The sequence below is a fragment of the Pelophylax lessonae genome (genome assembly GCF_965119305.1).
Source record: "Pelophylax lessonae genome assembly, chromosome: 4".
Taxonomy (NCBI): Eukaryota; Metazoa; Chordata; class Amphibia; order Anura; family Ranidae; genus Pelophylax; species Pelophylax lessonae.
The window spans coordinates 307,653,692-307,681,154 of NC_138771.1; the positions used below are offsets into that span (position 1 = coordinate 307,653,692).

General features: G+C 46.3%; 1 protein-coding gene across 2 annotated transcripts in view; it reads right to left on the reverse strand.

Annotated features, from left to right (window-relative positions):
• Positions 1-27,463, reverse strand: part of LOC309553936 (oocyte-specific histone RNA stem-loop-binding protein 2-like) — a 113,009-nt gene that overhangs the window by 51,161 nt on the left and 34,385 nt on the right. For both annotated transcript variants that reach the window (XM_082255440.1, XM_082255439.1), the window contains exon 2: positions 7,356-7,484. In XM_082255440.1, the coding sequence (XP_082111566.1) occupies positions 7,356-7,484 (129 nt within the window). The remainder of the gene's footprint in view (positions 1-7,355; positions 7,485-27,463) is intronic.

Consider the following 27,463-nt stretch of genomic DNA (forward strand, 5'->3'; position numbering starts at 1 on the left):
GCGTCCCTGCAGGCGTGGGCTCAGCCAATTTTCAAGTGTCCCGTACTGAAATAAATCAGGGCTTCCACTAAAGTGCGTTCCCGTGCTGCGGCTGAAGACAGGTCCTCTTCATCTGACTGCGAGGACAGCGACCCCTCAGGAAGGGGAGCATCTGGGGCAACTGCATCATCCTCTGAATCAGAGGACACCTCCTTAGACGGAGAAGGCAGCAGCCGTTTTTGGCTATCAACCTTTTTCATGACTAAATCAACTTTTGTTTCCAGGCTTTCCAGAGCTGCTGAAATCGCGGCCAGCAACTGCGATCCGGACTGTCCGGGAGTCGCACAGAACGGGTCCAAGGGTGAATTCACAGTTTGGGACTCCATATTGCCAGTTGCAATAGTACTGTCGCTTTAAGAAGCACCAATAGGTCTGCAGAGATCCCCTTTTAACAGCAGAGCGTGCAGGGATATGTCTGCAGGGACCCTAGTACTGTACCACTTCAGATAAAGCGTTCTTCTGATCATAAATGACCTAGGCCAGCAGCAGGAAACAAGAGCACAGGAAGTGATCTCACCTGAGTGAAAGGTCACGTTGCTCAGTGCAGCACAAAGGCTACACAAACATGGTTGCCCATACAGTTTCAATAGGGAGCTCAGGGAAAATGGCTGCCCCATACAAGTCTATGGGGGAAAAAACTACATTGCCCACACAAGATGGCGGTGCCCACGGCGAACCATGCGGCCAGGGACAGACACTATGAAGGCCTCAGGATCCACAACAGGAACCAGCAAGCCCAAGGTAGGTGAACACTAGCTAGCAAGTGAGTTAAGCAAAATAAAAAAAATATTCTTAATAAAAAAAACTGAGACCAAAGTCCCACTTTAGGCAGAAACAAACTGATGTGCTGGGCTGTGTCTGAGGGTTATGTCTGGAGGAACAGCCCCGTGGGCGTGTAGATGTAAACTTTGTACCAACGTACTGCCTAGACTACTCCTGCAGGTGGCAGCGTAACCCACACAGCTCATGAAGATGAGGCTGTGTCAATGGACGATCGAGAAAAAACATTTTATATTTCACAGCAATGCCTTTTCTACACATTTCCAGGAGTAAATACCCGAGTTCACACGAGCTGATTCCATATTCTTTCAAAAGGTAAAATTTGGTACCCTCCTAGGTAGGTGCTAGAGTATAGAGTATAGTTTTTGAATCCTGTCTGCTTATGGGATTGCAGGTAAATCTATATTCTCTGCCTACCAGAGAGCAGGATCTGCTAGTGAGGTAGTGCGGTCTGCTCCATGTGCAATTCAGACTGTCTGCAGAGTGTTTCACACTGGTCCAATAGGGAGGCATATTGAACAGTGGGAGGAAACCTGACGAATGAGTGCACAGGAGTTTAATACAACCCTTGTGATTTGGAAGAGGAAAGTTCATTGGCGCATGCTAGGATACTGTATAAAAGCCAGGAGCACATGTGCTCAGGGGTCTTTTGTCTGTAGTCCCTGAAGGGAGGAGACGGCTGCCTCCTCCTCTGGAGGTGCCATGGGGCCTCAGGTAGTCAACCTGAGGGTCTTGAGAGCTAGAGAGGAACTGAACCCGGAGGTCCTATGGAGCTGACAGGAGAAACTGAAGGATCCGACTCTGCAGTACAGTGAGTACAGATCTGTGTCAAGGGGCCTGACCCGAGGGGGGGGGGCCCTGCAACTAGAAGAGTCAGTGGATGGGTGTCAGTAAAGGGAATTCTAGCAAGTATCCTGAAGAGAATGTGGATCACCAAGTTTATTGCTGGAGAGAGCAAGGAGACTTAACCCTTTTCCTACATGTGGCAGTATGGTTTAAGCAGTGAGACTGCTTCCACAAGCAGCCTGGTGAGGCCAAGTGAGAGCTGTCCTCATCCAATGTACTTGGTTCCAGTTGGAGTATCCCACTATTCTCTGCTCCAATCAAAGTTCCACAATAAATACTAAAAACCAACACACCTGGACTGTTTTCTAGAAATCAGAGGAGGCCCAACAAGTCATTGTACAGCAAGCCCTATGGGGACAGTGCTACATAAACAACTCATCCATGTCTTTATGGACCTTGCTTTGTGCACTGGTGCGCAGTCATGTTGGTACAGAAAGGGGTCATTCCTCCAAACTATTACTGCAAAGTTGGGAGCATGAAATTGCCGAGAGAACACCTTTGGGAGGAATTGGAGCAGAGACAGCGAGAGTTAGGCCTTCTCGCCAACATTCGTGCCTGACCTCACAAATGCGCTTCTGAAAGAATGGTCAAACATTCCCATAGACACTCCTAAACCTTGATAGCCTTCCCAGAAGAGTTGAAGCTGTTCTAGCTTGCAAAGGGCAGGCCAACTTAATAATGAACCCTACAGACTAAGACTGGGATGCCAATAAAATTCATGTGTGTGTAAAAGCAGGCATCCCAATATTTTTGGTAATCTAGTACACACACTTTAAAAATGGCAGTTTAGGTTTTAGACCATTAGAATTAGAAATTGTGGCCTGTATATAGGGTATTTTCCCATTATTGGGAGCAATTTAGAATTGAGAAAATGTTGCATGATTTTTAAATGTGTGACCACTTAATCACAAGGTAATAACACTGCTTATGATATCAGTTCATTTTTAGTTCTAGCACGAGTATGATTATGTTTTGTCACATGGTATCACTATTTATACACTACTGCATATTTAGAAATATTTAGAGATGAACATTTTACAATATGGAGACCCTTTCTAGTCTGTTTTCACGTTGTAGCCCTGATGGGATGTGTGGCCCCCAAAACACTGGACGTTGCACCCATCAGAGGAGTGGTGTGGTGCTTCAATCTTCAGATTCAGTTGGGGTTTCAGTCTGCATGCCAGTAGGTTGGCCCAAGTGGCGGCTTAAGTCCACTTGCCATATTTTCTATGCTGGGAGTATGTACCACAGACCAGTCAGAACATGAATTTTTGCCCAAGTCAGAATGAGCTCTGCTTCTGAGTGTAGTCTTCTTGATACTGCCTTTGGGATCCATATATGTCACTGCCATGAGATTTTCAAACTGAGCCCAGTATGGCTGTCTGCAGAACACTTGAGCCTTACAACACTCAGTCTCCAGACATCCTCCAACAACCACGTCCCATGAACTGACAGGAGTCAATAACTCCTCCCCTCCTCCAAACACAACAGCCTAGCACCTGAAAGGGAAAAAGGATCTTCCCGATTTAAGTGCTGAGCTGCATAGCTACTAGTCAAGGCCAACTTGGTTTTGTGGCTTAGACACATGGGGTGATCCAGGACAGAGTCAGTTTGTCTGCTACCAACAGGATGGACAAGTGTCTTGAATGAAACTGGGCTGCCAAAAAAAAAAAAAAAGCCAGCCATCAACCCCTGCACCCTTGTGCAACAGGGTTTGAGGGTGCCCCGGGGAAAACAACTTCTACTGTATATCTTGGACCAAAGATTTGGATGCTCTTCAAGACTAGGCCCAGGTACTCAAGGTGATGAAACAAATGACTTTGAAAGTTGGAACCAGCCAAAGTCCTGCAGGACTTGCACTGTCTGACACTTGCCTCAAGGGTGTCCATTAATTGCTACATTATAAGCAAATCATCCAGGTACTCCTGAATAGGAATCCACCCTCCCCCCGCCTTTGTAATAGCCCTCACCTGTGGCCAGATCAAAAAGAAAACTGAAAAAGGTTTCAATTCAAAGCATAGACTTTCTGATGAGGTGGAAAAATGAGGATGTGGAGGTAGACCTTTGTCCACAAAGGCCAGAAGTCCCTCTGCTGGAGGAAAGCAATATGACTGTAGAGATTCCATATGGAACCTGCAAAAACATGTTTATGCACTTTGGGTGCAGAAAGAGCTTACATTGCAGTCTGGCTTTAGCACCAAGGAAAAAATATATATATAATATAACATAAATTAACCTTAAAACCTGATTCTAGAACAGGGGCAATGAACTCTTAAGTGCACCACCAGGTCTAGCACAGCAAATAGGGCTGCTCTCCTAAGATGCAACAGGCATATTCAACGATAAATGAGAACAGCCAAGAAGCAAGCTTGTACCCTCAAATGTTGAGCACAGACATCCGTGATACCTTGGGTCCACACGGTCTAAATGGTTGTCAGGCATTTGAGGCCGCCCGCCGCCACCCCCCCCCCCCCCCGTCTGAAATAAATTCATTGGGATGAAGGTCTTTGCCCATATTTGAGTACTTGGGCTCCAGGGTTTGTTCTGGAGGGACGTTTTTCTGCCTAGTCCCCAAGCTCTGAAAATAGCTAAAAAGGAACCTTTTGTTCCCAGATGAGGGCAGCTTCTGCAGCTCCTTTAGCGTGCAGTTTCCTTTATTGATCTTCTGAGTCATGTATATAGGGCAGTGTCTTAAAAAGGCATATACCCATCAAGGGCACACAAATCAGCTAAAACTCTGCTGCTGACCAGCATCCTTCAGTCAGAGCACATGCCTTCTGTTGACATACTGTAAATCAGAGGCACAGATGTAAGGTCAGAATCTCCCAACCCAATTACTTAGAAAAATGCTTTAGGAAAGTGCTTGAAGTGCTGCATAGCTGAGGAACTAGACATAAGAGCTCCAGGTTCTGCCCAAACTAGCAAAGCCCGACAAACCTCCATGGACGCAATGGTGGGTTGCAAGGCCGCACTATTTAAAGCAAAGGACGCCTTGAAAATGGACTCTTGTCTTCAGCACCCCTAAACACCAGTACATCATCCAAAAGTACTGTATGAGTTCTATTGAGAAGACCGCAGGCTACACAGCTAGAGCGCACTTTGTGGAAGCTGTCCTCCACTGGGTAATGTTGCACAAACTGCTTAGGCATGGATACTTTGTCCAGACGGACCCAATCCTTGTACAGATTCTCTTTAGTATGAGGATGTAAAAAGAGGAAAGGACTGGTTTGGGCACTTTTAGGAGCCCGACCCTAAAATGGCAGCTTCAAATTTTTCTATGGAATCGCACTGTGGTTTTTTTTTTTTTTGAGTGTGGGAGATTTGACGTTTTGAGTGTGCGTTTCTCAGGATTCATCTGCTTTAGAGTTTACGTCCTCAAATCCTCTTCAACACTATAATGGGTGGGAGGGAAATGCACAAAAGCTTCTGTGGATATGGGAAGGGGGAATGTTTTACTCACTCTGCAGTAAATCCCCATATTTGTCCATTGCAGCAGCACAGCAGAAAAGGCAGTTGTAAATTCCTTCACACAAGTACTTGAAGAAAGCCACCGAGAAGGAAATTAAAAAAAAAAATGGATATCAATTCAGATCCAGATTTTTGTACCAGAAATGAGTTAAAGGAAGACCATTCCCGCTTTGTTGGGAGACCTCCTGGAATCCCTGGCGTCAACTCTGCCATAACCACACACACTATTTATGGCATGGCAGCTGCCAATATGTAATGCTCAGTAAGGTGTCCAGAAGTGGAAAGGAAGAAAAATCAAGCTGGCATACACATGTGCAGTTTGCCCATCTGTCTGCCAGCGCTTTGGCCACACTACTTTGATGATCGACCCCCTCCCTCACAGTTTCCCCTCAGAGGTGCCAGGAAATGTAATTTGACAGTTCGAAGTTCGAGTTCCTCTCACAGCCCCCCCCTCAGGTTATGCAGGGCTGGGTCAAGCTTTTCCATTTGCCAGTGTTCAATCACCTGGAGGTGGCGCATAACCCAATAGTCTGAGAATAAAAATGAAGTCTTATGTACTATTTACAAAGACTATTTAGAAGAAAGAACTTGCAAGGAGCTTCACCCGTTGGCTGTAATTAGTAAATAATATACAAAACTCAGATGTGAGTAGGTGCTGAAAAGTATGTGCAGAGGACAGGGAAGCAATATTAAAAGCCCAAGTTTTTTTTCCCCCACAGCACAAGGAACAGTACTCCCAGCCAATGAGAAGCGTCCCTTCTGCTGGCGGCTGATGTTTTTAGTCAAAATACAAAGTTCTTAGCCCTTCCAAACCCCTGCAGCAGTGATCTTCTGGTTTTGCAGTGTGGACTATGTCCATACTTTGACGCCCTACTATTCAAAGACTCTGTACTAAGCTCCCATGAATGAGTGATGGAGGAATTGGACCTCATTTATCCACCACTCCTCCTTTCAGAACACTTTTCCATTATTATAGCTATAGTACAGCTTTTATGAATGGGGGTGGGTAAAAATGGCAGACAGTCAGAAATCTGACAAGTGCAACAGCTGTATAAACCCCTGCAGCATAACTGCTGTGGAGGTATGGGGCAGAAGATTTGCGATTTAAACCATGACAGCAGCCCCTAGCACAGGGAACACTTCTTAACCTCCCTGGCGGTATGATCATTTCAGATTTTAGGTGCTGAAAGCGGTACCATTATTTTGCATGTAATTCTTAAGGACGAGCAGTCCAAACCAACTATTTAAATATGATTTTTTTATTTTTTACTGTGCATTCTTTATAACATCTCGGGTATGATAAAGTTTGAAACACAAAATCACAAATAATATAATCACTATAAATAAGATACATACATGAGGTATTACTGCAGGCAAGGGCACTGGAGAAAGCACTGGGGGGGGGGGGCAACTAAGGTCAATTTATTTTATTTAGTAATCAGTGTGTTTGTGTTTCACTTTTTGAATTTGCCGCAGGTTCCACCCCCCCCGCAAAACAACGCTCGCAGGGAACGGAAGCCAGGGCACACAGCATCAAGCAGAAAATCTGGCCGCCGTACAGTGCCGTAATATATCGCGGGGTCCCGAGGACAAGGTAACCTCCTCCAGGATCCAGCGATTTCTCCCTAGCGGTACCACGAGTGTGGCTCGGGGTTACCGCTAATGGCACTGAAATTCCACCCAGAGCCACACTCGAGAATACCGCTAGGGAGGTAAATGTGAGAAAACAAAAAAAAAAAAAGAAAATTCAACTTGGAATTTTAGCGCGTTAGGAAGTGGTATATTTGCAGATTCTGCGGTGCACAAAATTTGCTTAAATTCTGCAACAGAGTTGGGTGCTGGGGACGATGCAACTTGTGTTCATGTGTCAGTGGCTGAAGAGAAATGCTGTCGGACCTAAAAGAAATGTTAAGCATGATGGTAGTAGCAATTGCAGCCCTGACCGGTCAATAGTGGAGGGCACAATGACAGCCAAGGGTTTCAAAATATGCAAGTATGCTGTCACACATTACGGCAAAGCTCATCTGCAGTGGAATGTATATTAGCTTTAACATTCTCCATAGAAATAAACTGATGTGACTGGTAGGCATGCACTTTAAATGGAATACAAACCTCATACTAATCCTGTAGCATTTAAAGCCTTCATGAAAATAATGTCCAACAGGATTATTTTACACATGTATGCCAACTCAAAAGCACATTGTTATTTAAAATATAACTACCCAAATAAATCTTCCATTGCAGCAGTGTTGCTTATCAACATCCATGGTTCTGGAAGGAGAGTGTTAAGTGCAGGCAGTTGATGTTCATGGCTCTGTGGCAGCATATGGGGTGACAGCTGATGCTCTAGCCTAAAACAAAGATCAACAGGTGTAAATCCATTCTGAAGGGGTGAAAGAACATCCTAAAGTAATTCTTAAGTAAAAAAAAAAAAATCACTTTACACACTTACCTACTCTGTGCACTGGTTTTGCACAGAGGAGTCCCAATCCCCCCCCCCCTTTTTAAGTCCTTCGTGGTCCTGGCTCCCCCTCTGCCGAATGCCCCAATAGCAAGCCTCTTGCTATGGTGGTCCTTGACCAGGCTTGCTCCTGAGCCACGCTCCTGTGAATGGACATTGTCCATTCACAAAGTGAGCATGGCTCGGTCCTGCCCCCTGCTCTTTGGCTCACTGCTTGTGAGAACAGCCAATGGCTCCCACTGCTGTGGGAACCAATGGGGGGAGAGGCCGAGGAGAGCCGCTACTCATGCACATCCTTGGATTAAGATGGGGCTCATGTAAGTATAAGGGGAGGAGGTTTTGACCCCAATGAATAAAAAAAATTCTGCCTTTAGAGCCACCACCACAAGTGATTGTAAATCCTCACCTTGTAAAACAAACCTATCAGTTTAAAAAAAGAAATGAAAGTTAAAACATTGGTGTATCAAAAATCATTAATATACCTTCCCCCTCCTCTTTTCGTAAGTGATCACATTCCCTTTGTTCTGAGCTGTATAAGAGCTGGGGGAAGGAGAAGCAAAGCTGGACAAATTACATTACCAAATTTCTTTCAAAGGAAATGGTAGCTCTTAAGCTCTCACCACTCCTGAGCATTATACATGGAATGAACCACACAAGAATCATTAGTGCCCATTCATTTTGACTAGACTAAAAAAAAAAAAAAAAAACACACCCTAAACCACCAGAATAATTTTTCACAAGCCACACTGGGGGATATTCATCAAAGCATGATTTGTGTCCAAAGGTGTTGATTTGGAGCTTATATCTGCATTTGATGCTATAGGTTGATGTAGGGTCTTATTTGGTTACTGTCCATCGAGGTGCCATTCCACATAAATGTCACTGCACACATACCCACAGACCTGTAGCCAAACAAAGTAGTTTGGAGTTAGCTGGAATAGATTCTGCAATATGGTGTTAAATGCAATAAAATTAGGATTCCTCATTTAAAAAAATGTCTACACTAAACTGCAGGCAGCAATGCATAGCAGGCAACCAGAGGTGTCTGCAAGTATGGGTATTTCAAATCACTTTTAGAGTGCCAACACCATTCCTGAAGTTGTGCTTCGTCCCATTTGATCACAGCGTACCACTGGTGCACGCTTTTTGAAAAAAACAAAAAACAAAACAATCAATGATGAAAGACTAGAGGAAAAGCAAAGCACAGTCAAGAACATATGGGGGAATGCCACCTAAATTTTAGAGGCTGAACCTGGGGGTCTGAGTCTCCGATTAGTGTGCCAATGACCAATAAGAAGAGTAAAAGTTGAAAAATAAAAATAAAATCTGTTATCTGCAAATGAGGACTTACCTCTCCAGTGGTTGGCATATCTCTTATGCATGAACAGTCTGCAGGAGAACTGGTAGGAACCTGACACTTTAGAAGTATGTCGAATGAAGATTGTACCACTTGGTTAAGATTAGGTTCACATCTATACAGGTGTGGGACTGTAAATCACAAATTCTTGTGCTAAAAACGTGCTACTGTTAAGCAGATAAGTGGGGGAGGCCATTCATTCCTAATAGCACTGGCCCCATGCTTTAAAAACCACTGCACTTTTTCCTGTGCACAGAAATGCCTAGCACTATGCGGTTTCCTCGTGGGTGCAAAAATCTTTTCCCTGCATTTCCGCAGGTACAGCAACCCAATAAAATGAAATCTGTCTAAAAAAAAGCTCTTGGCTTAAGCCTGTATTGGTTGGATCCCCGCTTACATATTAGTGCTATGTAGTTGGAAATGTGTTCCAGGGGCACTGTTTTGCACTGATGTTATCCATGCGATTTCATCTCTAATGGTTTGACGTACAAGATTACATTGTTCCTGCTGTGCATTGAATTTTCATTATTCCCATGTACCTCATGAGTTATTGCCCCGCCTGTTTAGTAGGCAACTTTGTTATAATGTATCATGTGCGTTTTACTAAAGAGCGAAAGTATGGCAGCGAAGATAAGATATTACCGTAAAATCCTTTTTCTCTGACGTCCATTGACAGACACAGCCTCCATCTAGCTGAATGGGTTATGCTGCCCCCTGCAGGAGTAGTCTAGGCAGGAAAAATTTTAATGTGCACGCGCACAGGGCCATCCCCACAGGCATAGCCCACACACCCTCTGCCCTGCAAACCAGTTTAGGTGTAAGCAATGAAGAAAAAAATTTAAAAAATGAAAATGTCCTGCGCTATGGGTGATAATTAACCTATAAGTGCCGCTGTTCAAAAAAAATATTTTTTTATGCGATTTTATGCTAATGAGGTAGTACACAGTGCAAAGATGTTTCTAAGCAGACCTAAGTACAAATATGCAAATTGTGTAAGGCAGTAATCTAATGAAAAAACCATAAACCCTATATAAATAAATAAGAATAAATTACCTTGTATGCGGATATTCAAATGAAGTGCAAAACAGTGCTATTGTAACAAGTCAAAACAAAGTGCAAAGCGGTGCTAATACTCCGTACTGGATACGTACACACACATATAAATCGATAGAAAAATAAATATGTGCAAAATCTGCTCTTATTTAAAAGTCCCAAAAAAAGTCAGATTTAAGCAAGAGTGGAATCGCACATGTTTGCACTTTAGTGGCATGGATTGGCATAGATCTGTTTAATAAGGAGCACTGAGCACATTGCACTTTCCTTTCACAGGATACTGGCTTACATTGGACTTTTGGGGGACTTAAGAAAAAGAGCAGATTTTGCAAATATTTATTTTCCACTATTTTTCTATCGATTTATATGTGTATATATAGCCAGTACGGAGAATTAGCACAGTTTTGCACTTTAGGTTTTGACTTGTTACAATAGCACTGTTTTGCACTTCCAATTGAATATCAGCATACAAGGTAATTTGTTCGTTTAACCACTTAAGCCCCGGAAGATTTTACCCCCATTCCGACCAGGGGGTATTTTGCGATTCGGCACTGCGTGACTTTAACGGACAATTGCGCGGTCGTGCGACGCTGTACCTAAACGAATTTGGCGTCCTTTTTTTCCCACAAACAGAGCTTTCTTTTGGTGGTATTTGATCACCTGTGCGATTTTTTGATCACGCGCTATAAACAAAAAAAGAGCGTCAATTTTGCAAAAATAACAATATTTTTCACATTTTTTTATATGAAATTCCCCCAAAAAAAAAATGTAAAAATCAAAATTTTTTAACATTTTCGGCCAATTTGTTTTATGCTACATATGTTTGGTAAAAAAAAAAAAAAAAAAAAAATCGCAAAAAGCGTATTTTGATTGGTTTGCTCAAAAGTTATCGCGTTTACTAACAAAGGGAAAGATTTTTGTCATTTTTGTTGTTTTTAACGCGTAATGGCGGCGATCTGCGATTTTTTTTTGCGGTACTGCGACATTGCGGCGGACAGATCGGACCCTTGACTGACATTTTTGACACTTTTGGGGTTACCAGTGACATTTCTACAGTAATCAGTGCTATATATATGCACTGTTACTGTAAAAATACACTGGTAGTGAAGGGGTTAACTTTATTTGGGAGGGAGGGGCTGTGTGTGTCCCTAGGGGCGTGCTTTCTACTGTGATTGGCTGTGGCTTCAGCTGTAAGGACACTGATCAACGGATCTACATAGTAGATCCATGTGATCAGTGTCTTTGCAGCGAGGAGAATGACAGGCAGCTTGTTTACACAAGCTGCCTGACATTCTCCCTCTCCCCCGCCGATCGCCGAGTGGCCGGCGGACATCGGGTCCGCTGGTCACACGCGCGGGGGGGGGGGGGGGTCCGGGGGCGCGCGCTCCCTAGACCCTCACAAGCAAGCAACGTAGCCCTACGTTAGTTTGCCTGTGAGGGGCTGACCGCCGACGTAGATAGTCGTGCGGCGGTCGGCAAGTGGTTAATTTATATAGGGTTTATGATTTTTTCATTAGATTACTGCCTTACACACCAGGCCCCTCTCTTGCGCTCAATTTCCACCATTATCTCCCAGGGAGCATATGGATAATCGTATCCGTACTCCATGGCCACCTTTCTCTTGAAAAGGTGTTGAAAAATGTGAGAACCTGTGGAGTTTTTGCCGGTCTCCTCTCCCAGGCGGGATGTAAAGGGTTCCCACTTTCTGGATCAGATTGGAGTAGGCATCATTCTGTGCCCAAGCCTGGATATAAGTGCAAGGTGGGGATAGATGGCACAGGCCTCACAGAACCCCAAGTTCCTTGCGCACTGCAAACCAACCAACTGCTGCCTCTGTCTCTTCACTGAGTGAACTGGAGCTGGCAGGGCTTTTTCTTCCTTCAGTTCCCCAGTCCCACTCAGCCTCAGTAACCGTCCGATATGGCCCGAACCACATCCAAAGAGTGCACGGCAAATTCTTTGGAATGCTTAGGACGGAAGGCAACCATGATTTCATTAAAGCGGAGTTCCGGGCACAGAAAACATTTTTCAGTGAACATACCCCCGGGACAGTCAGGGCTAGTACATTCCACAATGGCTAGCCTCTGATCTGTCCCGGTTCGCACTTACCTGCAAGATGAAATACTCACTTATAAAATTTCTTCCACAGCGTTGCCATCTCTCTTGTGGGCAGCTGAAGCCGGCGCGGTCCTCTTCTGCGTCTTCTTCCGCGTCCTCTTCTCCCAGAATGCGCCTGCACCGGCCCCTCTCGTCACTTCCGGTGCGGCGCCGCATTCCTCCACAGCTTCTGGGCATGCCCAGAAGCTGTTTAGCAGGGGAATGCGGCGTCGCCCCGAAAGTGACGAGCGGGGCCGGTGACATCGCATTGATTCCTGGGAGCGATGACGTTCAGCTCCCAGGAATCATCGCGAGACAGGAAGTGACGGCGGAGCCGCGGCGCTGAGGGAGGAAGTACTCTGAGGTAAGTATTTTCGATCTTCAATTACAAGGTGAGTAAAAAAAAAAAAAAAAAAAAAAAAAAAAGAACCTAACTATCCAATTCCTTTTCAGGTGATGGAGAACTAGCGGACGGGCACAAAAAAAAAAAAAAAAAAAAAGATCGATTTTGTGCCCGGAACTCCGCTTTAAGATGAAAATCCGACACCACCTTAGGGAGAAAAGACGGATAAGGTCAGGGAACCACTTTATCCCTGTGGACCACCAAATTAGGTAGACAGGACAGTGCCGCCAATTAAGATACTCTGCGAGCAGAAGTAATAGCCACTAGAAAGGCAACCTTCTGCGACAAGGAAAGCAGAGAAATGTCCCTAATCTTCTCAAAAGGAGGCTTTTGAAGAACAGACAAAACCAGATTAAGATCCCAAGGGGGTAATGGAGATCTCCTCGGAGGAGCCAGACGATGCACCCCCTGAATAAAAAGAAAAAAAAAGTGCGAATCAAGCTATTAGCCAAAAGACGTTGGAAGTAAATAGCCGAGGCCAACACCTGACCCTTGATAGTGCCCAAAGCCAGGTGCTGCTCAACCCCTATTTGTAAAAAGGCCAAAACCCTAGCTATAAGAAAACAAGCGAGGGTGCAGCTGCAGCGATTCACACCATGAAATGTACGATTTCCACGTACGATGATAGATCTTCCTGGATGTTAACTTCCTGGCCTTCAAAAGGGTAGGAATCAACAAGTAAGCAAGGCCTCTATCCCTCAACACCTTGCTTTCAACAGCCAAGCCATTAAAGCCAGCGACCATAAAGCAGGATAGAATATCGGTCCCTGAGACAGCAGTTTTTCCTGTAGAGGAAGTCTCCATGGAGTCACCAGAATGACCGCCACCCAGCAAAGAAATCTTGGCAGGAGTACGAGCGGAGGAAAGGCATAAATCCACAGATACTAGCTCCAAGGAGCCACCAGAGTCTGTGGAATCGGCCAGAGGATCCTGAGACCTGGCCACAAACTTCTGGACCTGTTGAGGTGAGACGCAAACAAATCCACCTCTGGAGTCCCCCACCGGGCACGAAGGAGGTGAAATACCTGATGAAGGGACCATTCCCCTTAAGCCAACACCTGACTGCCAATCTGCTTGCCAATTCCCCACACACGGGATGTGGACTGCGGAAAGAGCTGGAACATTGGCTTCTGCCCAAAGCAGAATCTTAGCCACCTCCTTGGCCACCAGGACACTCTTGGTGCCCCCTTAATGTAAGCCACAACCGTGGCATTGTCCGACTTTATCCAAACCAGAGAACCACGTGGCCGGCTCACCCAGTGGAACAGGCAAACCTTGATTGCTCTGAGCTCCGGAATGCTGATCAGCAAGGAGAAAACTGACATCCAAGTCACCTGGGATCAGAGCTTCCCCAGCACTCCACCCCAGCCTGACAGGCTGGCATCTGTGGGGACCACCGTCCAGAACAGCAGCAAAAAGGAATTAGCGACACAAAGGAGGAGACTGGATCCACCAGGATAGGGTCGACTTTGTGAGAGGACTCAAACCTTTCCGGTCCAAAGAGGGTTCCTGTTCCATTTTGCCAAAATCTTTCTGCAGAGGCCTGGAATGAGACTGAGCAAACAGGACCGCTTTGAAGGTCGATACCATCAGACCCAGGGCCCTTATTGCGTGCCCGCAGGGAGGAGTGATCGGCTTCCATCAGCAACCTGATCGCCCTTTGTAACTTCTGAATATTGTCCAAGGGGCGAAAGACCCTCGCAAGAGCGGAGTCGAGAGCCAGCCCCAGATAAGCGACCCGTACGGATGGTGAGAGCAGATTTCTTGAAATTGATCGTCCACACTAATTCTTGAAGGGTCTGAACAAATCCCTTGAACATGGGTACATGGAGATACGCATCCTTGATATCAATGGAGGCCAGAAAATCCCCCTCATTCAAAGATGCCACCACCGACCGAATGGGACACCCATGCACCCGCACAAAGCAGTTCAGAGCCTTGAGATCCAGGATTGGACACACCTTGCCCTGCTTTTTGGGCACTGAACAGGTTAGAAACCTTGAGAGCTTTCTTGGAGGAACCAGCACGATCACTCCTTGAGCCAGGAGGTCCTGCACAGCTTCCCGAAGATCTGTCAAATGCTCTGGAGAACGGTGAAGAAAACCTGTACCTCCACCAGGACCAAAATTCGATTCTGTACCCGGAACAAACTCATTCACTAACCCATTTGTCTTAAACAAAGGAAGTCCAGGGTTCCTGAAAGCGCAGACGCCCCCCTACCCCAGAAACGGGTCATGCTGAAGAGGACTTGTCCGCAGCACCAGACTGACTGATCTTGGACTTGCCCCAGTGCTTAGATCATCAAGAAACGGCTTACCTTTTTCTTGCACCTCGGGGGCACAAAAAAAAAAAAAAAAAAAAAAAGTCTATGAGCAGTGAACGGGTTGTTTTACCTTTAGAGGATTGAGGAAGAGGCGTACTCTTCCCACCAGTCAGACCCTTGATCAACTCATCCAGCGAGTCGCCAAACGCTCTCCCAGAAAAGGGAGATCCGTCAGGGCTTTCTTGGAAGCTTGGTCATCCGACCAGCTCTTCAGCCAAACCATGCGCCGTAGGGCAGTCGCCAAAGCCAAAACTCTGGCCACCAGGGAAGCCGCATCCAGGGACGCATCACACAGGAACACCAGGGCCTGGGCCATCTGGTCCACAAGTTGCATCAGTTCTGGGGGAACTACATCGGGGTCCAAGTTCCATTTCAGAACCCTAATCCATTCTGTAACGGATACCAAAAACAGACCCAAAGACCGGTTTCAAAATGGAACCCGCCAACACATGAATATGGTGGGAAAGGGATTCCACCCGCCTGTCTACCGGAATACAACAGTTGGAGACCATATCAGCAAAGGGATACCGGCATTTAAAGCGTTTAGGCACAACTAGCACATGCTTAACACACCGCCATTGTTCATTCACAATATCATGAGAAGTCTCAGGACAGGGAATAACCTTGCCAGACTTGAGTCTTGCAGGAGCCAAAGGCCACCCGTGTCCCTGCCAGCGTGGGCTCAGCCACAAGTTTCTCTCACTGAAATAACCAGGGCTTCCACCAAAGCGCGTTCCCACGCTGCAGCTGAAGACAGGTCCTCTTCACCATCTGACTGCGAGGACAGCGACCCTTTAGGTAGGGGGGTGTCCGTGGTAACCACATCAGCCTCTGAATCAGAGGACTCCAAAGATGGAGAAGGCAGTGGCAATTTTTCGGCTATTAACCTTTTTCATGACAAAATCAACTTTATTGCGATCTGGACTGTTCAGGAGTTGCACAGAGTGGGTCTGAGGGTGAATTTATAGCCTGGGACTCCATTACAGATTTCCCCTGAAATATACACTAACAGCAGAGTTTGCAGGGATATGCCCGCAGGGACCACAGTACTATAACACCTCCAGAGAGAACCCTCCTGAACGGCCTGCAACAGGAAGAGACCTCGGCCTGAATGTAAAAGGTCACGTTGCTAGTGCAGTTCAATAGGACTACCCAAAAATGGTTTCCAATGCATTTTAATAGGAAGCTCAGGAAAAATGGATTTTTGTAAGAACTTACCGTAAAATCCTTTTCTCTTAAGCTCATTGACAGACGTAGTCTTCTTGATTCTCAAGAGCTGGGTTATGTTGTCTCCGCAGGAGTAGGACTAGGCAGAATGACAAAACGTTCTGGCTCCACCCTAGGGGGCAGTCCCTGAGGGTATATCCTCCCTCTCTCTGCTACAGGGAATCAGTTCTGTTTAAAGCAGTACAGAGAATTTAACCCAACCCAACTCAATGATAGAGGGGCGGGTACTACGTCTGTCAATGAGCTTAAGAGAAAAGGATTTTACGGTAAGTTCTTACAAAAATCCATTTTTCTCTATCGCTCATTGACAGACGTAGTCTTCTTGATTCTCAAGAGCTGGGACATCCAGAAGCAGTGCCACAAATGAGGGGTGGGATTGACAAAATCAAATCCAATCTAGTAGGCCCAACCGGTGCCAAACTAGAAGTTTTAAAGGCTCATTATAAACAAAGAATGAGACTAAAAGAAAAAAATTTCCAACGGAAAAAACCCTCGAGGTAGACCACTGGTCTCCTCAAATTGCGGCCTGCAAAACCTTGCGGCCAAATGAGGCATCAGACGATGCCATTACATCAACTTTATAATGTTTAGAGAAGGTATGCACCGACGACCAGGTAGCCGCCTTGCACACCTGGACCACTGACGCCTGATGGCGAAAGGCCCATGACGCACTAAGTGCCCGAGTGGAGTGCGCCTTAACAGGGAACGGGGGCTCCCGACCCTTAATAGAATAAGCCTGTACTACCGTCTGTCTGATCCATCTGGAAATGGTCGCGGCAGATGCAGGCAACCCCTTTTTGGGTCCATCTGGGATCACAAAAAGTGAATCCGTCTTGCGAAACGAGTCTGTCGTTTTCAAGTATACCCTGATCGCCCGGACCACATCCAAGGAGTGTAACGCAAACTCCCGAGGATGACTGGGCTTAGGACACAGGGAAGGTAATACAATCTCTTCATTCAGATGAAATTCTGAAACCACTTTTGGTAGGAAGGATGGATTCGGACGAAGAACCACCTTATCTCTATGAACCACCAGATATGGTGAACGACAAGATAATGCGGCCAGTTCTGACACCCTGCGTGCAGAAGTAATAGCCACCAAGAAGGCCACCTTCTGGGACAACGTGGGTAGAGGAATCTCCCTAATATCTTCAAAGGGAGGTTTCTGAAGAACCGACAACACTAAATTAAGATCCCAGGGGGGTAACGGCGCGTGCACTGGCGGAGCCAGATGTCGCACCCCCTGGATGAAATTCCGCACCAAGGAATGAGTAGCCAAAGGCTTCTGAAAGAAGATGGCTAATGCTGAGACCTGACCCTTGATAGTACTCAAGGCCAGTTTCTGCTCAACCCCTTGTTGCAGAAAAGCCAATATTCGACTAATCGAATAAGACCGAGGACGGAACCCCAAAGGTTCACACCATGCAATGTAGGACTTCCATGTGCGATGATAAATCTTTCTGGAAGTCGCTTTCCTTGCTTCAACTAGAGTAGGAATAACTGAAGCTGACAAACCTTTGTCCTTCAGCACCTGGGTCTCAATAGCCAGGCCGTTAAAGCCAGCGATTGTAAAGCAGGATGGAAGACCGGTCCCTGAGACAGTAGATCCTCTCTGAGAGGAAGTCTCCATGGGACGTCCGCCACCAGTCTGACCATGTCGGCATACCAAGCTCGACGAGGCCAGTCCGGAGCTACCAGGATTACTGGGATTCCTTCCTCCTCTACCCTGCGAAGAAGTCTTGGCAGTAACGCGAGAGGAGGGAAGGCATATATTAGCTGGTATTGCCCCCATGGGGCGATCAGTGCATCTGCGGTTTCTGCTAGAGGATCGCGGGAGCGAGCCACGAATCTCTGAACTTCCCTGTTGAATCGTGATGCCAACAGATCCACATCCGGGGTGCCCCACCGTAGGCACAACTGGTGGAAAACGTCTGGATGGAGGGACCATTCCCCCTGATCCAGGGTCTGACGGCTGAGATAATCTGCCTGCCAATTCTCCACCCCCGGAATGAACACCGCAGAGATTGCTGGAACAAATCGTTCCGCCCAGCGAAGAATGCAAGCCACTTCTTTGGCCGCTCGGACACTCTTGGTGCCCCCCTGATGATTGACATAAGCCACGGCCGTGGCATTGTCCGACTGGATCCGAACCGGGCTGCCCTGGAGCTGCTCGGTCCAGTGAATCAGACAAAGTCTGATCGCTCTCAGTTCCAATACATTTATCGGTAATCTGGATTCTTCCGGGGACCAAAGTCCCTGGACAGATAACTGACCGAGAATTCCTCCCCATCCGGATAGACTGGCATCCGTGGTCACTATCGTCCAATATATTGGCAGAAATGACTTTCCCTGGCTGAGCATTGGAGACCGAAGCCACCAAACCAGAGACTCTCTGGTCTGTTTGCTCAATCGGATCTGATTGTCCAGGGATTCCGGATTCCGATTCCATCTGAGAAGAATCTCTTGCTGAAGAATTCGGGTATGGGACTGGGCAAATGGGACTGCTTCGAATGAAGCCACCATCAACCCCAGAACCCTCATGCAAGTCCGAAGGGAAGACCAGCTGTTGGACAGTAACAACTGGACTGCTGATTGAATCTTTCGGAGTTTCCCTACCGGAAGGAAAACTCTTGTCCTGACTGTGTCTAGAATTAGACCCAGATATTCGAGCCTCTGGGTGGGAACCAGAAATGACTTTTGCTGGTTCACCAGCCACCCGAATTCCTGTAAAGAAATCATAGTAATTTCTATGTTTTGTAGCAAGGTCTGAGGAGACTCTGCATGAAGCAGAAGATCGTCTAGGTAACCTAGAATCGATATACCTCTTTGGCGCAGAAGTGCCAACATTGGGGCCAACACCTTTGTGAAGACCCGCGGAGCTGTGGCGAGACCGAAAGGTAACGCCACAAACTGATAGTGGTTCTCCTCTACGGAAAAGCGTAGAAAACGCTGATGTCCTGCGAAAATGGGAATGTGAAGATAGGCGTCCTTGATGTCTATGGACGCTAGGACATCCCCTGGATGCAGGAAGGCTGCTACCGTGCGAATGGACTCCATTCTGAATCTTCTTATGTTGACGAAAGAATTGAGCGCTCTTAAGTCCAGAATTGGACGCACTTTGCCCTCTTTCCTGGGTATTGTAAACAGGTTTGAATAAAACCCTTGAAACCGTTCTGTCCAAGGAACGTGGACTACCACTCCTTGTTGTAGTAGATCTGTGACTGCTCTCCGCAGATCTTCTAGACGATCCGGAGATAGTCGGATATTGGAAGGGAAGAATCGCGCCGGTGGGAGAGATCGAAACTCGATCTTGTACCCTGACTTTATGACTTCGCAAACCCATTTGTCCGGGATTCTGGAAAGCCATGGATCCGGGAACCGGCGAAGACATCCCCCCACCCCAGTTATGGGTGGGGGCGCACCTTCAGGCTTTGGATGGATTATCTTCAGGTCTGGAGGGGGCGGGCTTTTGCTTGCCCGACCAACGACCCCTGACGCCTCCTGCAGGAGCTTTGGAGGACTTAGTTTTTTCACCCGCTGGACGAAAAAACCTCTTGTGAGCAGAAAAAGAAGGCCCTCGTCTTTGACGAGTTCCTCTACCTTTAAAATTTTGCGGTAAAAAGGTGCTTTTTCCACCGGTGAGATCCTTAATGATCTCATCTAAGTTGGCTCCAAATAGACGCTCTCCTGAAAAGGGGATATTAGCCAATGCTTTTTTGGAACCTTGGTCGGCTAACCAACCTTTTAGCCACAGTGTACGCCTGAGAACCACTGCTGAGACTGATGCTCGCGCCATTAATGGAGTGGCGTCTAACGCCGCATCACATACAAACTGTAACCCCTGTATCATTTGTTCCAACAAATCTGATACCGCCTGAGGGACTTCTTCTAAGTCCCGGCGTAACCACTTGGTCCATTCAGTTACAGCCTGCGAAACCAGACCAATAGCAATTATTGGCCTGAAAGCTGATCCAATCAAGGAAAACATGGTGCGAGACATAGCTTCTATCTTGCGATCCACTGGATCTTTAAAAGACGGAGCGTCTTCTAAAGGAATAACCGTGGCTTTATTCAATCTAGCAATAGGTGAATCCACCACAGGTGGTTCTGTCCATTTCTTAATAAGGGTTTCCTCAAACGGATAACGCCTGTCAATGCGTTTAGAAATATTAAAAGTGCGTTTTGGCAGACGCCATTCTTCATCGATTGGATTGCCAAAACATTTGGGCAATGGAAAAACCTTTGCTACTTTGATGCGCTTTTTAGTCCCAAAGGGGATCTCAGTTTCAGCTATTTCTGATGGAATACCCTGTAACCTTAAAGTCTCTTGAACAGATACAATGAGTGCGTTTACCAACGCTTCCTCTCGGGCTATGGCGGATGCCGAAACATCCTCCTCACTGTCTGAAGAGACAGGACCCGAGACACCAATACCAGATGAAGTACCTGCAACTGCAGAAATAGGCTCAGAGTCTGAATCCGAGGTTTCAGATAATAAGGGGTTAGGCGGGGGTCGCTTTCTTGCGCCCTGTCCCTGACAAGCCACTTCCACCCGGGACACAAAAGTTTCCATAATAGCTGACAAAGATTCAATTGTCAATGGGGTGCTGGAGGATCCCACAGACCCCTCGAGGGGATCCGGAGGAGATACATGAGTGGCAGGGTCCATGTTAATACAGGACACTTTTGCCAGCAAAAACAAAAAAACTTTCTTTTTTTTTTTTTTTTGTGTGTCTCCCCCTAGCGCAATAGCGCCCCTCAGAGTACCTGCTTCTCGATCCCAGAGAGAGAGAGAGAGGGACCCCCAAGGCTCACCAACCGATGCAGTGCAGTTTCCAACAAACTGCAGCCAGCGTCTGTCTTACACAGACTGGAAGGAGCTGTTTGCTTTTTCCCGGGCAGAAGGCGTGGCTCCGCCCCCTGTGTACGCCTTCCGGCGTTCCCAGCCCTCCACGAGGAAGCTGGGCTCACAAAACATGGCCGCCCCCATAGAAGAGACATAAGACTCCAAAAACATGGCGGCCGGCGTGACCTGAGGACATATATGCATTCGGTCTACGGCAAAATGGCGGCGGACCGCCGATATCGTCTTCCCAGCACATCCACCTGCACTCTGCTGAGAGGTGACATATGGATCTACAGAGATACACTGCACATAAGGTAGGATTATACCTCCTATGTCTGCTGTAATGTTACAGTCTGCTGGGTAGAGTGTTAGCTCTTGAACCAAGTCCACTTCCCACAAACACATGCTGTATTACAAGGGGGACTTGTAAGTATCAGATATATACTGACCATATATGGAGGGGCCCATAATATATACTGCCTCATAAATGAGGAAAAAAAGGGAACGTTTACTCACCATACCGAACCGACAGGCACCCTCTCTTCACAATACCCTCTCCACCGGGGTGGGGGTTTGTGGACGCCTCGACTCTCTGGTCCTGGCGTCCAAGCGAGCTTTTAACTCGCAAAGTCAGTCCCTTTACTGGGACTCCGTCGCGGCCGACTCAGCGCACTGGTCTGCACGCGCTTTTAGGCAGAAACCGGGGTGACCACTGGATCTCAACATCCAGCCCGTCGCCCGGCCCCGCATACTTACTTGAATGTGTCGCGGCCGACCAAGCGCAATGCCATGGTCTGCACGCGCTCGTAGGCCGGCTGGGGTGACCACAAGTGTCGCCCAGTCCGGCATTTTTGCTTGAAGATCTCACAGGAAAAAAACACTGGAGAAAACTACCTAAAAAATGTCTTTTTCTTAAAGAAAAAAAGTCTTGCCAGGACCAAAAGATCCCAGCAAGGAACTTAGGTCCTTACTCCTGACTAGACAGAAAAAAACTGATTCCCTGTAGCAGAGAGAGGGAGGATATACCCTCAGGGACTGCCCCCTAGGGTGGAGCCAGAACGTTTTGTCATTCTGCCTAGTCCTACTCCTGCGGAGACAACATAACCCAGCTCTTGAGAATCAAGAAGACTACGTCTGTCAATGAGCGATAGAGAAAAATGGCTGCCCCATACAAGCCAATGGGAAAAATATATACATTTCCCACACTTAAGATGGCGGTGCCCACGGCATGCCATGTGGCAAGGGACCCCCAACAATGAAGGCCTCAAGGATCTACAAGACCCAGCAAGCAACAAGGTACTATTGCCACCCCCCTCAGGACGCCAGGCGCCCCAGTTACATGCCCCCCCCCGCGGGGGTGGGAGAGGGAGACGGGGCACAGAGGCCGGGTAGCTAACAGGCCAGGGGGGATCTTTTAGGAAGTACAGGTCCTATTATCCCCAGGAGAGGGCCCACACCCCTGTCCCCCAAGGCCACCAGGGGCAAGGGGGGGGGTCACATTTACTCACCATACCATGGACCAGGTGGGGCTCCGCTCTGGGCAGACCTCCTCCCACCCAAAGTGGGGGTGCTGCCAGCCAAGGGGTACGCTGCTACTTAGAGCGTTTCAGGTCATCACGTCCTAGCAAGGCATCTGCTCGCAGGCTCATCCCCATCCGGAAAGGGGCACCGTCGTGGCGAGGCCTAGTGCGGAACTATAACCTGCTCACGCTCAGACAAGGCTGGGGGGACCATAAGGATCTAGATTATCCAGTGCAAAACCCCAGCCGGCATATCACCAGGAGGATCCCCCCTGAACACTAGCTAGCAAAGTGAGTAAAGAAATAACACAAAATATTCTGAAAATATTAAAAAACTGAGACCGAAGTCCCAGCAGGAAACCTAGGTCCTACTCATTCTCTAGGCAGAAAAACTGGTTTGCTGAGCAGAGGGTGTGTGGGTTATGCCTGTTGGGATGGCTCTGTGGGTATGTACATTAATTTTTCCTGCCTAGACTACTTCTGCAGGGGGCAGCATATCCCATTCAGCTAATGAAGATGGATGCTGTGTCAGTCAATGGACGATCGAAAAAAAATTTGATTTTTTTTTACTTAAAGTAAACTATTTTTTGGAGTTCATTAAAAGATAGATTCGGATAAAGCTGGCTTTTATTATTTCCTACAGGATTGCGTCTGGTAAGCAGAAAATGTTGTGGGTCAGCCACAAATACTGTGTGTAGGATCATAAAACACAGGGTTAGGCCCAGTGAAATCCAAGAAAAAAAAAATGATAAGTGCAAGGTCTTTTGTTCATTGAGGGACAGGAATTCAAATATTGTTGGGATGCAAACAGCAGTTTGCAAACAGCAGTTCAACAGAAGGGAGCAATAAACCAAACAGGCCAACCAAACAGAACTGGGAACTGTCTGAAGCACAAAAAATTTAAAAATCCTTCTGTCCCAAGCTGGCATCAGAGGAGGCCTAAATATCAGCCTGGTAGAACATCTCAGACTAAGTGGAAGCCTTGCAAATCTGGGTTCAATGCTTGATGACAAAACGCCCAAAAAGCACTCAAGTCTAAGAGGGTTTACCGTGACAGAAAATGGTGGAACCCAATTGAGAACCCCATAAACTTGAATGAGTGCCTGAGAAACCCAGACTGCATACAAATAGAGGGATGGAACGATTCCCTGGTTGAGTTGAAAGACCCCAACTACCATCTGAAGTTCTGGGTTCAATAACTTCTCCTTGTGTAAGACCAGAAAGGTTTTGTATATGGGAATGCCACCATTTCAGACACTAGCCTTGTAATAGGTGATAGCAACAGAAAATGCAACCTTGTGAGTGGGAATATTCCCATTGGGTTCAAAAGGGCAGTTTCTGAAGTGTCGAGAACCATATTTGGATCCAAGTCATTAGGGCGATGCACTGTACAAAGTTCTTCCCAATAGGAAGCCAGCAGTCTATGGAACAAGATCAACAGCACTGAAACCTGACCCTTGATCGCAAGAACCAGATGCTCATGGAGACTACTACTACTACTACAACACAGGGTATACAATCTTAGCATTGAGGGCATCAACGGTTCAGGTACACCTCCTGAATCAGAGCATGGGCTTCGACAGCCATGCTGTTAAAGCCGGACTAAAGCAGGGTTGCAAACTGGCCCTTGGGACAGAAGACCTGGACAATCAGGAAGAACCCACAGTGTGCTCTCCAGGAATCTGTTAAGGCCAGGTTATCACATCCATCTGGGTAGCCCAGGGCTATGAGGATCACTGGCATGCCTTCCATCTGAAACTTGCAAAAAGTAAAGAAAGTTTCAGAAAAGACCTCACAGATCCACCTCTTCTTCTAAAGGATCCCTATGCCTGAAGGAAAACCCAGTTTGTGGAACTCTGAGGGCAGGAGGTCCACATCTAGCACTGATGCCCTCTGCCTGCGACAGGTCCTGCAACACCTCAAGTTTAAGAACTGATCACCTGGGTCCAGGCAGCCAAGTATGCTTTCCAATTGTCCGTACCTGGGATGGAAGAGGCAGACAGGGCTGGAACATGCATTCCTACCAAACACAGGATTGCCTTCTTCCTTTTGCAAGGTTTCTGGTTTCTCCCTGATGGAGCATGACCACAACGGCTGTGACATCCAGTCAGGGCGTCAAACATTTAAAGGAACCGCTAGATCATCCAAGTCCTAGAAAGGCAGGGACAACCTTGCCTTTAGTGCCAAAGATAGTTTGTTCAAGAACTGGACAGACAGGTCTGACAGCATATTGCAGTGTAGGAGTCTGAAACTGAACAGGACAAATGAGACTGCCTTGGAGGCTACCAGCTGCTCCAGAATGCTCATGGAGAAGCAAAGTTAGGCAACTCCTGAACTGCAGAGTCAGAGCAAAATGGGGAAGAGATGTCTTGAGCAGTGTCTGTGATAAGACCCAGTTATTCCAAACAAATAGTATGTTCCAGAGCTGGCTTTTGAAAGTTAGAGACCCAGCTGAAACAATGCAGGATCTGGACAGTCTTCTACAAATGTCCACCAAAACCTGAGTGGAATGTTTCCTAGGTATCCCACAAAGAAAATCCCTGAGAGCACAATAAGGCTAACAAATGTGCAAACACATGGGTCAACACAAGGTGAAGAACAGGCCAACTGCAGGGCCACAAATTTGAAGTGGAGGAGAGCCACAGCAAAGCAAAGGAATCACTGATGTGATGGAAAAATGAGGACATGTAGGTATGCATCCTTGATGTCCAAAGACAACAGAAAGGCTCTCTGAATAAGGGAGGCTATAACAGACCTGGTGGATTCTAAATGGAATTTCTGGTCATAAGTAAGACATTAGGGTTTTGGGTTCCAAGATGGGGCAAGTTCCCAGTTTCTGCTTGGGAACTGATCAAGTTGAAATAGAACCCTTGGAACCACTCTGCAACAGACAGTGGCAACACCCTGATCCAGAAGGCCCACTAGGGCTGTATGAAGATAAGGCTGGTTCAAAGTAGGGGCTCTCATGCGAGCGTTCATACTGACCTTTTTATTTTAAAGACCGATCTATTCTGAGCCACAATGTATGGCAGGTGGATGTATACAGATCTACATCTGTAGACATTGAGACAGTTTATATCAACAGAAAGAAAAAAAACTAAAAAATCTGCATCCTTCGTTTTTGTGGGCCAATATACAGTGTCTTGAAAAAGTATTTATACCCCTTGAAGTTTTCCACATTTTGTCACGTTCAAACCAAAAACGTAAATGTATTTTATGTGATAGACCAACACAAAGTTAGACATAATTGGGAAGTGGAAGGAAAATGATAAATTGTTCAACATTTCTTACAAATAAATATCTGAAAAAAAAAGTGTGGCGTGCATTTGTATTCAGCCCCTTTACTCCGATACTCCCAACTAAAATCTAGTGGAACCGACTCCCTTCACAAGTCACCCAATTAGTAGATAAGAGTCCACCTGTGTGTAAAAATCTCAGTATAAATACACCTGTTCTGTGAAGCCCTCAGGGGTTTGTTAGAGAACCTTCGTGAACAAACCGCATTATGAAGGTCAAGGAACACCAGGTCAGAGATTAAGTTGGAGAAGTTAAAAGCAGGATTAGGTTATTAAAAAAAAAAAAAAAAATGAAATATCACAAGCTTTGGACATCTCACGGAGCACTATCCAATCCATCATACCAAAATGGAAAGCGTATAGCACATCTGCAAACCTACCAAGACATGGCCATCCACCTAAATGGACAGGCCAGGCAAGGAGAGCATTAATCAGAGAATCAGCCAAGAGGCCTATGGTAACTCTGGAGGAGCTGCAGAGATCCACAGCTCAGGTGGGAGAATCTGTTCACAGGACAACCATTAGTCCTGCACTCCACACATCTGGTCTTTATGCAAGAGTGGGAAGAAGAAAGCCATTGTTGAAAGAAAGCCATAAGAAATCCGGTTTGCATTTTTTGAGAAGCCATGTGAGGGACACAAACATGTTGAAGACGGTGCTCTGGTCAGATGAGACCAAAATGTAACTTTTTGGCCTAAAAGCAAAACACTATGTGTGGTGTAAAACTAACACTGCACATAACCTTGAACACAGCATCATGTTGTGGGGATGCTTTTCTTCAGCAGGGACAGGGAAGCTGGTCAGAGTTGATGGGAAGATGGATGGAGCCATAAACAGGACAATCTTGGAAAACCTGTTAAAGTATGCAAAAGACTTGAGACTGGGGCGGAGGTTCACCTTGCAGGAGGACAATAACCTTAAAAACATACAGCCAGGGATACAATGGAAGAGTTTAAATGAAACATTTGTGTGTTAAAATGACCCAAAGTCCAGGCCAACATCCGATTGGGAATCTTTGGCAAGACTTGAAAATTGCTATTTACAGACACTGCATCCAATCTGATAGTTTGAGTTCTTATTTTGCAAAAAAACGGGCAAAAATGTCATTTTAGATGTCCAAAGCTGGTAGAAACATACCCAGCTGTTATTGCAGCAAAAAGGTGGTTCTACAAGATATTTACTCAGGGGAGCGGAATACAAATGCATGCCACACTTCAGATATTTGTAAAAAAATTTGAAAACCATTTCTCATTTTACTTCCACTTCACAATTATGTGCCACTGTGTTGATCACAAAATATCAATAAAATACAAGCTTTTGGTTGTGACATTACAAAATGAAAATTTCAAGGCACTGTGTATAGTAAGCTGATGAAAACTGAACTGAAGATATGTAAACCAATGTAAAATTGAACACAGATGTGTAAACTATACGCATTAATAATTTTCTACTCAAACGGAATACCCCATTTAAAAAAAAAATCCTAACGAATCAGGAAGGAGACTGAAGATAAGCTTAACTGTGCGGTGGCAAAGGTAGATCAAAGTAATGAACCAGGTAATGGCCTGGAGTAAAATTCTAGCTTGTAGCCACTGGAAATCACCTCTGGTACCCACACATCCAAGATGCGGTTTTCCCAAATGACCATAAAAGCTAACGGATGTTACATTTGAAAAGTGGGCTAGACTCAAAATGTATCAGGCTTAGGAGACTTAGACTGGGAGACTGGTCTGGCATTGGATGTGGA